At 31.7% G+C, this 12,176-nt stretch overlaps 1 protein-coding gene across 1 annotated transcript; it reads left to right on the top strand.

The window, feature by feature from the left end:
* Positions 1 to 797: 797 nt before the first annotated feature.
* On the top strand, positions 798 to 10,579 carry LOC141713181 (uncharacterized). The gene is made up of 14 exons (XM_074516472.1): positions 798 to 985; positions 1,095 to 1,154; positions 1,383 to 1,433; positions 2,120 to 2,404; positions 2,475 to 2,549; positions 2,643 to 2,701; positions 2,794 to 2,929; positions 4,335 to 4,431; positions 4,532 to 4,598; positions 4,767 to 4,865; positions 6,527 to 6,616; positions 8,175 to 8,329; positions 9,727 to 9,828; positions 10,105 to 10,579. The coding sequence occupies exons 4-14, from the start codon at positions 2,152 to 2,154 to the stop codon at positions 10,214 to 10,216; spliced, it is 1,245 nt and encodes a 414-aa protein (XP_074372573.1). The 5' UTR covers positions 798 to 985; positions 1,095 to 1,154; positions 1,383 to 1,433; positions 2,120 to 2,151; the 3' UTR covers positions 10,217 to 10,579.
* The last annotated feature ends 1,597 nt before the right edge of the window (positions 10,580 to 12,176 follow it).

The following is a 12,176-nucleotide window of genomic DNA, read 5'->3' as shown; positions in this document are numbered from 1 at the left end:
TTTTAATATTATTTTGTACTCCATCACGTCTAAGTCCAACCGAGACTTATTGTTGTTTGGATAGGAAGGTTAATAAAAATCATAATTGAATGAGAAAAGGTAAAAAAGTGAGAAAAGTTAAAATTAATTAATATCTAATATATAAAATGATGGATGCTAGTTAATTTTTATATTATAAAATTTTATTATTTTTAGTAATTTTTAAAATATATATAATTAGGAGGGACACCTGTAAAGTAAATTATATTGAATTGAAAGTGTATAGTATTCATTCGAATGACACTAAGAGAGTAGTATTTGTTTAACATAATGCCTATAATTTTGATTACTAAATTTTATAGTATTATATGATTAAGATTAATATTGAAAAGTTGTTGCAGGTTGAATATTTTAAATTAAATTGATGAAAATTTTATATATAATTAAAATTTATATTCTATAGGAAAGATAAGTTTCAAATCTAGAACAACATATTAAAAATTATTGTTTATAATAAAACAATATCAAATATAATAGTAATTATAATTGATTTTTTTTTAGTATTTCCATGAGCTGTAACTAGTTTTCTTGTAATAATTATAATAACCCCTATATATACAAATATTTCAAAAAATATAAACCGAACAACTCATAAAAACGAGTGTTTTTCTTGTCAAAAACCCTTAAAAATTTTACCCAAGAAAACAAATATGATTTTATTACAATAAATAATGGAGAAGAGGAGTAGTAATATTCAAAGCATGAAAGCAAGCAAGCTACCTAATATTAATAGTTGTTTAAGTATATTATTACTTACAAAACAAACAACATTCTCTCTTTCTCTGTATCTATATATATTTTCTCTCTCTAAAGCTAAAGCTTCAATTTTTGTATTGCTTATCAACAATTCCACTCAATTTAAACCTTGCAAGTGTCTCTCTCCTCTTTCCAAATCTTTCCCACATCCTACAGCAATTAATTTTTAATATCTAGCTTGTGGGGTTTGGTAAGATTATGGCCATTTTACTTTTCAAGAATTCCCTAAATTCTAAAATCTTGATTTTTTTGATCTGGGTATTGATTAAAACTGCATTTTTTGTGTGTTTTGTTTGCAGGGTTTGATTTTGGTTTTGACTTTCTTGATGGGTGATTGTGGATCCTCTGTTCTGCTCAAGGTTTGATTTTTAATTGATTGCTATTTAATTCTGTTTTTTTTTTCTTTTTGTTTGATTGTTCATGAGTTGAATTCTTTTGAGGTATTTTTTAATTAATATGAATGTATGATCATGAGCTTTTCTTGTTATTATGCATCGAGTTGATGAAAGAAAAGAGCAAGCTTTGATGATCATTGAGCTTTTGTTTTTGTTGTGTCACAGTCACTCATGAATTTGTTTATTATGCAGAAGCTTATCAAAATTAATTGATTTGCTGATAATCCATGAATAAAGTCTAAGGTGAGCTTTTTCAATCTCTCTGTCTCCCTTTTTTGGTTTTCTTCTTTTTCCTTTTTGTTTATGTTATGTACAAGATCAGTCTTTTTCTATTAGAGGAAACAAAGATGGTTCAATAAGTTAATCTACTCCTAGTTCCTCGTGACTTTTCCTTCTACTTTGTTGGTGGATCGGTACTCAGATTCACCTATTTATGACTTGGCCAAAACCGTAAGTACCTATATGTCCGGCTCGGAAATATGGTTTGATGAGTGTAAGATGCACGCAGAACTTACATTAACTCCAGGAAATGGACTCACCTTTTTTAAAGTTAATAAAGGTGAAAAGCCTATTGACTGTACCATATGACTAATGTCCTCTAGAAAAAGTCAATTGCAAGAATTTTATGCACTTGCCATGTAGGGAATGGTGTGTCTTCTGATATCAGTGGCGATGATGGAAAAATTTAGCAGTATTGCTTATTTTCTGCTGTTCATTATGTGATTGCTAATTATGTGGTGTTGTGCTATTCATATGTTTTATTTTGCGGGAGATGTAGTTATAAGTTTTGCATGTAGTTACTTAATTCTATCATTTGTAAATCAATACAAAAGAACTATATAATTGAAGATATTTGTGTACTCTCTTTGCAACTGGTATCCTGGTACGCATTACTCTTTGTTCTCTAATCTCTCAATTTTGTAATCTAGGTTTGTGAACAGAGGAAGCCACCTTATAAAATATGGGATGCTTTGCGTCTACCTCAAAGCATTCAAGTGAAAACAGGCGAAGGCCAGTCAATATTGGTGAAGTAACGGTTTTTGTTCCTGGATTAAGAATTCCTAAGCCTGTAGATTTTTCTCAGTCACTAGGTAACAACTTGTCAAAAAACTTGGTGGAACGCTTATCAGCTCTTAGAACCCGAGTAGTCGTAATGGCTGGGCAAGAAGGTCCAGCAATCACGAGAACAAAGAGAAGAAGTGCCACTCAGCATGGTAAATTTTAGACACTTTGGGTTGCGGTGTTACAGGTATGACTTATATTGACATCTACGGTCACCTGCAGGAGGATCAACACTAGGAGATCTTATTCAGGCTCTAGATGATTATCTGCCAGTCCTTATGGGATTGGTCAAAGCAGGTAAATCTTAAACAGTATACCATTTCTGAAATGTTGCTGGAATGCAGCTCCTATAACTGCTTGTACTAATTTCCCGTTTGTCTTTATGTGTAGGGACATCATTACAACACAAGGCACAATTTGTTTGGGTCAATCAGGAGGATGAAGTAGAGGTGAATTTTCTACTTCTTCACATAATTATATCTATCTCTCTCTTTTCTTTAAGAGAGAATCCTTACCTACTTGGGTATTATTCAACTGGTAGGAAACACCAATGTTCAGTGCCTGGTACGAAGTATTGTCAGTTTTGCACTTAATGGCAGCATTGCTATTCTCACAAGCTAACTTGCTGCTTCTTCCCAGAACATCAAGTGATGGACATCAACCAAAAGTTTCTGAAGGTGGGTGATTTTATTGTACTATATTAATGCCTGGAAATTGCAAGTGCTTGTAACCGCTCTAATGTACTTGGATTTCCTACATTCACATCCATCTCTAAAAGTGTGAATCTGAAACTAAAACATATAAAGCAAACTTTTTGGCTTCTGAAAATTCTATAAGAGGGCATTTAGAAACTTGCATTTCATTTCAAATGAGGAATTTCAAATGACAAGATTTGAGTTGTCATTTCAAATTCTCATGTTTATACTAATATTTGAATGTCCTGGATTTCAAATGAAATCCAAATCCAAATTCTCAAACAGCTTATTTGATCAAATTCAGAATTTCAAATGAAATCCAGTTTTCCAGACGGGCCATAAGTGATTTTAATGTCTGATGCTGTATAGGCAGAAAAGTATTTAGTAATTTGGTTTGTGTCCCTCGGTCTTTATTCTATTAGATTATATGCCCGATTTTCTTTAAGATTACAAATTTCTGTTAAAATATTTGAGGAACTATTGATTTTCCTTTTGATACAATAAATGACCAGCAAATATCTTTCTATAAAAATGTTAGACACCATTTCTTTCTTTTGTTAAGGATACCTGATGTTGTCTATAGTGCACAAGCAATTTTGGTTGTTGAACAAATGCATACAATTCATTTAACAACAGACCTGCCTGTATGTGGTTTCTCTGTGCATGGAAAATATAAAGACTTGTAGGCAACAATTATCACTTTATCGTATTTATGTTATGCACATTAGACTTATACAGGTGAATGTGCAATAAATCGAGCTTCTGTGAGCAAGTGCAAATCTACTGTATTCTGCATCTTTTATTTTTAATAAAAAAAATTCTTTTATGCAAAACACAGCTTTACTGAGTGGCGGATCTAGCTTCTATTTTAGCACAAGGGGTCCAATTTCTAAATCAATGTTTTTATTTGAACAAGCACTAATTTAAAATTTTCATGTATAAATTGGAGGATATGCATATAGTAATTTGCATAGGTTGATAATTATTTTTTGTAGAAAGTGTTCCTTTGTGCCTAATGTTAAAGACATGTACAAACGCTAGTGTTTATGTTCGTCAATGTAGAAACGCTAGTGTGTTATTCCATTGTTAAAGAAACTGTTTCCTTGTTGAAAATTACATTATCTTTACTGTAAAAAAAGGCCTTTAATGTTTTGAAGTAATGCATTTTAGATTGTATGTGGGACCTTATAGTGATGCCTAGAAGGTTTCTTTGTTGACATTGTGGTTTCTCTTCTATTTCTTTATCATGTTGTAGTAAAAGAAACTCTTGGTATACAGAGTATTGCTTTACATGTCGATATGCAGTCATGAGTATCATCTCTATTGTATTTCAATGTTCTTTTGTGCATTGTATATATTTTTCTCTGAGGATTATATAATTTTACAGAAAGCAGGCGATCTTCCATTGATATCTTCTTGAAGGCAGCTGGATACCTTGATTGTGCGATCCACCAAGTTCTACCGCAGTTGCCTCCTGAACTTAGGTTGGTAATAAAATCTTTTTATTTTTCTATTTTTAACAGAAGACATATTTTTAACCATCCTGATGCTTGCCTTTTTACTCATTTGGCTCTCTGCTTTTAGGAGAGATCTACCAGTTGATCTTACGGAAGGTGTTCTACAGGCACTCTGTCTTCAAGCGTTAGGACAGGTACTCAAAATCATCTCTTTAAACCTTAAATATAAACCTTGGATATTGACTATATTATTTGTACTTCAATTATGATGTACAGACAGCTGGCGTATTTTGGTATTCTATGTCCATATGTGTTTATGTATGTATGAGGTTATTTATCCATTTGTTTTTAATTTCGATTAGGGTGTTGATATACAACTTGGACTTGCGATTGATAGTACAAAAGCCACTCTTGCAGTGAAGCGTAGGCTTGCATGTGAAATGGTAAAGTACTGGCAGCAGGTATATTTTGGACCTTGTCAATCAGACATATATTTAAAGCTGCCAATTTTACACTTCGTTTCTTCTTTGATTAATATTGTGCAGTGGTATGATCCATTTTCATGTATGCTTACATGTGTACTTTAGACATGCCAAACCACACATACGCACTTTTAATAATTTACTTGCAAACATATCATATAACAATGCCATCACATATGTGTTTCAGATTATACACGTGAAGACATTTTTTCCGAAAGTCAATGCATATGACATACTCACAATATTTAGTATAAATTCAAATTTCGGGATGTTAAAACTTTTTAGGTGTATATATACATTTCAAATATTGAATCCGACTCCCATAGTGACTCCCGTAGTCCTATTTGATGCATAATGCAACATTTTATGTTTTTACTGAAAGGACTGTAGAGTTTTCTACAAGCAGCCTAAATTGCAAATTTAAGTCTCTCGTTGGAGATCGTCTGCTTAATCCCAAGGTAAAAACCTGAATATAGGTTGTATAATTCACGATCTCGTATTTTTAAAGTAAAACCAATAGCAATCACAGTTCTTCAACATTCACCAACAAGTTGACAAAATGAAATAAAACAGTGCTATAAAAATAATGAAATTGCTTAAGTTCTAAGACCACAATGTGTACAAGAAAGAGAGGGAAATGTGAAAGTGAACACGGAATGAACTGCAAATAGAATCAGTATGTGGAACTAGATAGCCTTTAATGTGTAGGATATACAAACACTAATTAGGTATGGAACATGTTGAATGTTTTATGCATACCTGATGAGTTGGTGCTACCATATCCTGCATAAACTAAACCTATAGGATTTATAATCAATGGTGAACAAAAGTTACCCACACTTTTAAGAAAGTAATTGTTTTTTCTTAATATTAATACAACTTTATAAGATGTTTCCGCTAATATTGCCTAATCCTTCAGAATTTTTAAAGGTCATTTAGTTGGCTCTTTGTCATCCTTATTCAAGCTTCTAGTACACTATTGATCAATTAAAAGATAAATAAGAAGTAAAAGGTAGCAGCTTGTAAAGCATTAACTTTGAAGAATTATTTTAGTGATAAAAAATTCAGATAAAGAAATTGAAATTTTGTCATATTAATATAAAGTCTCATTCCCACTATCATCGCAGTCATTTCATGTGTATATTGAGCACCTCTTTAATATCTTTGTGAATTTTCTAGCCTGATATACCTTAAAACCCTGAACACCAGCATAATGTGATATCTTGAATTGATTTTTGACACTCCAAATAAGTTACAATTAGAAGATTTCTTAAATAATATTTCTTACCCATGTCAGTTGAATTTAGAACAAATATTCTATAGATTTAGTCTCATCTGCCTTTCAAGATTGGATTTATCATAAGATATACTGGAATGTTGATACTTAGCCATAGTCTACGTCCTATATTTTCAACCATTGTAGGTGCATGACTGTAGTCTGATTTGCATTCTGTTCTTTGTATTGCTAGGTAAATAGATTGTTTTGAAACTGTTTGTTTACTGCCCCCTGTCTAGATTCTGTAGTCCAGCCAAGTTTGGTTATAGTTCAAATTCTGCAGTCCATGTGATGACTTTCAGTTTTTTAATAGAGATGTATCCGAACGATAATTTGAAAATATCATTTTCTGCTTACTTTTTAGGCGCATGATAATATCACGAATATTCCATTGGCAAATGGTTGGGGAGAAAAACATAAGCTCTTTGTGAAGTGGAAATACAGTGAAGCGAGGGTAAGTCTCCTTTCTCTCTATATATGTATTATGTGTATATATCTATGCACATATATAATTATCATTTCATGTCAACCTCGAACACTAAACTGTGTTGGTTTGTTTTTATAAATGCCCCTATTAGATTTTCACATCTGCGCACATGTTTTCTTCTCCACTTCAAATGGACATGAATATATATGACCCCCAATTGCACATTGTCTTGTACACCAACTAAACAGTGGACATGGAACTAACATGATAAGGAACAAATAGGAATTTTGATACCATAATAAGCTATGTCTTAGAGTCTTTTGAATTGGTAAAGTTCCAGTCTTTCAACATCTGGATGTGAGGCAGTATATCTCATCCGTCGTTGATGCCGTATAAAATCAGAGGAAGGATACAAATGATGCCGAAGCCCGAAAGTATAATAATGTGACAAACTAATTACTTATCAGGTTTAATTGAATTCTTAATTCCAGCAACGTAACTTTAAACCATATTTTACAGTAAATAACGGTTTATTAGAGTCTTTCTTCAACTAAAGTGAGAAATATTCTGGAAGAATTTTCTTTTGCTGCTTGACCATAGTGGTTTTATTCAGTTCATGTTGCCAGATATTGGAATATAAGAAATTTGTGTATGGAGGTTGGGAATATACATGGTTCTTATAGTGAACCCAAATGAGAGAAAGAACACATGTAACTCCAAATGTTTAGAAGCTTATTAAGTTATTTGAATCTTGCAGGGATTTTGGTCAAGATTGTCCTTTAAAATAGTTATAGAATCAGACTGAGTTTGAAAGTTGAAACTGATGTTTACCTATGAACATCTGGTGGCATGGTGGTATATCATTGTTCTTTTTGTTGTTGAACTTACTTTAAATCAATCGCCAGAAGTTTAACCTGACTTCTTTCTTCAACGGGTTCAAAATTATGCTTTGGTTTGTGGTATCCATGTGCGAGGTATTTGATTTACTAAGTGTCTCGTCTCCTGTAGGAAGGTGAAAGATAAAAGAAACAGTTTTTGTAAATATATTTATGTGTATGCAATGTCGCTTTTTAGGCAGATTGGGAGGCCAACATTACTCTTTTTTTTAATCTGCCAATTGCTTAAATTAGGTGCTGATCGACCAAGTCAGTTTCTTTGTGTAAATAGAATACGCATTTGTTCTCATGGTTGCACCTTCATTGATTCCCTCATGTGCATTTGTAAGTGTTATTTAGGAGCAACTATTTTGTGCATCCATCTGAAATAAAAAAAGTGTCTAGGTGCAATTTGTAGTTACATGTTCATGATCATCAACATTTCCCCATTGTGGGTAGAATTGGATCCTCTCATCTATTGTGTGCCTCAAAGATTATTGAAGATGGTCAGCCTTTGTCTTGCATCAGCTAGACATATACAACCATAGGGAGCTTTGCTTGTGAACCCATTTTTACACCAAAAATAATGTAATGAATATTTAAGGGCATCTTTGTTAATAACAAGAAGTCATTATAATTCTACCATAACATTGATTCATATTTTTAATATACAACCTGATCACTATCAACATCAATGATTACACCTCCAGGCGGCCGCATATTATTACCACGGGTTGATACTTGACGAGGGGAACACAGAAAAATCACATGGGATGGCTGTAGCTGCTCTGCAAGCAGCTGATGAGTATCTTAAAGAAAGTAAGAAAACTTGTGAAGCTTTTAATGCGGCTCCTCCACTTTCAAGGTAATTTCTTCCCTGATTAAGGAATTTCTTCAATATCTGAATGCTTCACAGGGTCATTTATTTTGGTATAGAGGCAGTATTTCTGTCAGGTTTGTTAACCTTTACGTAGTGCACAATTAGTACTTCCTCTAATTTATAATTAGAAAAAAAATCTTAAACAATGAACTTGATTATTGCAGACCTTTTTCATTTTTTTTATTCCAGCATGTCTTTTATAACATCAAGTTGAGGTGAAGTAGTTGTGACATCATGGTAACAGGGACGTTAGGAATGCAATTTTACAGCTCTGATGTTGCACTACTACACTAACTCACATTTTGGAATTAGGAAAACGGAAATATGTATCTAACTTGAGACATAGCAACTGGAGAATAGAGGCTCTAGAATAAAAAAAAACAGGGCCATGTACAAGTGTATACCATCCCTTAAGAGCCCGAGGCATTATAACTTGTGTATTTATAACTAACAATAACAACATCAATATCATAAGACCCCCCCCCCCCCCCCAAAGGACCTTTCTCACTCTCTTCATCCCTGGATAAAACTGGAATGGGAAGTACGTTCAAATACCTCCATTGCACAGTTTACTATCATGTAATATAACTCTCTCGTAATTAATTATTGTAATTAATTATTTTAATGGCGTAATATTATTCTCGGATTCTGAATTTCTTTTCTCCTGACTCTCATCTAGATTTTGGGTCTCCACTTGCCCAAATTTATCGATGCCCACTAGGGGAAGAAAAAGATGTTCTGTTTGTTGTAACAATATATTAATTTATAAATGAACGTGTTAGTACTCATTTATGATTTAACTGCTATATTTAATAATTGTCTCCATCTCTAAAATTTCAGCTGTCCATATATTTGGGAAGTGAATAAAAATTGCTTATGCATGCTGGTGTTGGCTGTGTGTATTATAGTTTCAGTACATTTTATTCGTTTATCATTATAAAAAGAATATTATGTGATAGTATATAGCAGGGGTTCTGATTTATTTCTACTTCAACAAATTATGATTTTTTGCAACAGTTGAATTTTCTTAAGAAATGTGTAATTAATAATTATAGACTTTCAGAGCATCAGCTTAGTATTTGCTATCTGGTGCATGACCCAAAAGTTCTCTATTCAATACAATATAAGCAAATATATCTCTGGTTAACTTCTATGAACTTTTATAAGCTCTAGCTAGCGTCCAAATAACCTTTTCTATTTCAATATTTCGTAACGTATTCTTTAATTGTAGCACTATAGTAAACCTGTATCTAAGTGGTTTGACATCCACAGCAGTGATATGTTCTCTTGTTTCGTGTGTGTTGTTCGGGAGGGGAGTGGATGTTTTTATGCTCATCATTAGTAATGTTCTTACTTGTCCTCGCTTATAATTTATGACGCAGAACGCCACCCTTGTGGGGTACTATGAAGTTTCTCTCTGAAAAAATTCCGAAAGATACTTCTAGCAAGGTGCGAATCAACCGGGATCTATACTCTTATGAAAAGTGAGTTTAACCTTAATCTCAACCTTTATTTTTACTATTGTTTTTTACCATTATTGAAGTGATTTGTCAGCTTATTGAGTCAGAAACATAACATATTTTCCAGTTTACTGATACAAAGTCTTTTTATTGCTGTCATTCATAATTGGCGCACACACAAACTTTTAGCTCTGAACAACCCAGCATATAGATGATGTTACTATGCAGAAGCATAACCAACGATATTTAAGTTGTAACATGCCTTGCCAAATGTATTAACTATTCAAGCACTGACTATAGGGTTATGGAGACGGCGCCTACACTGCCAGACTTTGCTTTAGCCCTGAAACCTGATGAGTTTCAACTTCCTCCGGTGCACACTTCATGGAACAACGAGAGTATAACAACCTGAATGCAGTAGTGGTTGGCTACAACAGCCTTAAGTGTATAAAATATGAGCTGTTTATTACAGTTTTCGAATCAGAGTGACGAGAGCCAAGTAAATTGCAGAACATAATGAAAAAGATGAACAAATATTACAAAGACCGTCTCGAGATCCATCCATATACAAGTTTGTTATAGGCTACTGCAGTAGTAGGGGTGATTTTATTTTCCAAAATTCCTAAATATGTTGTTTTCTTGTTTTACATAGAGAGGTGAGAGGTGGATACATCTTCACATTTGGTTGGCAAACTAGCATTGTACAAGCCTTTGTTTGTTTGTGTACTTTAGATTGAAAGAAAGGACTCTTTAGAATGGTGTCCCAGTTATTTGATACTATTTCACACACTACTGTCAAATTTAGCCACCACTTAATATGGATTTTTTTGTTGTTCATAAAAAGATACAGGTCCTGGTTCTGGAGCTGTTCTTAACAATCAGTTCTAGTGAAGATTTTTTGCAAAAAAAAGGGTTTTTGATGGTGAATTTTTTGCAATTTTTTTAACCTAAATGTGTTAATTAGGAAGATGTCCCAACTCACAAGTATTCTTTAATTGTACATTTTAGTAATACCACTACAGAATGTCTTATTTATGTTTCATAAATTCATCTAAAAGGGGCATGCTTAAATATTAGGAGAAATATACTATAAATAAATGTAAAGAAAATAACTAAGGGTGTTTGGTAATTACTTTTGAAGACGTTAGCCAGATTTTTTGGAAAAAATTACTTTTCAGCCAAACTCATTAAAAATATTATTATTTTTAATTGTCTACATCAACACATATACATATATAAAATATTATCAAACAGTTTTATAATTTATACAACAGTATTTTTTCACCCGCACAATAATTTTTAACCGCAATACCAATAGAGCTGAATTTATTTACAAAGTTAAGGAGAAAAATATATTGTAATATTTCACTGTTTTTAATAACAAAAATATATTAAGAGACAATCCAGAAAGCGAAAATTTTCCCTTGTCAAAAATATTTTCAGGTGACAGTAATAATTTTTTTTTTAATAATGTTAGTTTTAACATTATTTAATATTAAAGTAATTTATGGAATGCGTACTAGTAATTAATTGGAAAATTATATAGTAAGTAATAGTAATATTGTTAAATAAAAATATATATTGGTAAATTAAAAGAAACTAGCTCTTTAGCCGTGCACGGGCAATTTCTATAATTATTATTAATTTCTCTAAAATATTAGATATATCTACATATTTACGATAAATAGATTTATAAGTCCATGCGAGTCACACGCATGTTCTAAAATATTATGTATAATTTTAATTAATTTTTAATTATTTTCAAGTTTTTTAAAAATTAAGTTAGTAATAATTGTTCCGAGCTTAATATGTGTTATTTTTGTGTGATGTATTCGTTTAGTACATATAAAGTTCGATTATTTTTTAGTTATTTAAAAAATTAAGTTAGAAATAATTGTTCAGAGATTAACATCCGTTATTTGTGTGTAATGTTTATTTAGTACGTAGGAAGTTCGTGTAAAACACGTGCATGATTTACATGTGATTCGATTTGCGAGTAATTATTTGATAATATACATTATATTCTTTACTCAACATGATTTTCATGTACTCTAAAATTAGAAAGTTTGCATGTACTTTAAAATTAGTTAATGATAAATAATTTATTTTGTCAACTACTCAAAATAATTAACATGAAATATGTCATTTTACTAAAAAATTGATGTCACGAAATCACGTAATATTTGTAATTTTTTGAATATCAATAATTTATTATTATATTTTATTTTTTTATATACGATATATTACTTAAGATAAAATAATTAGCTATTAATTACGGTTTAATGAAGATTAGCTATTATTGTGTAGAGAATTTAATATATTATAATAATGAAGGTATTAATACGAAATAAATAGGATAGGGTTAAAATGAT

This window comes from Apium graveolens, chromosome 3, assembly GCF_009905375.1.
Source record: "Apium graveolens cultivar Ventura chromosome 3, ASM990537v1, whole genome shotgun sequence".
Lineage (NCBI taxonomy): Eukaryota > Viridiplantae > Streptophyta > Magnoliopsida > Apiales > Apiaceae > Apium > Apium graveolens.
This window is presented reverse-complemented; position numbering and strand designations above follow the sequence as displayed.

Bases quoted from the DNA above. Each gene is read 5' to 3' on its own strand.
- LOC141713181 (XM_074516472.1), top strand. From the start codon at position 2,152: ATGGGATGCTTTGCGTCTACCTCAAAGCATTCAAGTGAAAACAGGCGA. The intron at 4,432-4,531 runs GTTGGTAATAAA...CTCTGCTTTTAG, and splicing joins CAGTTGCCTCCTGAACTTAG to GAGAGATCTACCAGTTGATC. The intron at 4,866-6,526 runs GTATATTTTGGA...CTTACTTTTTAG, and splicing joins TGGTAAAGTACTGGCAGCAG to GCGCATGATAATATCACGAA.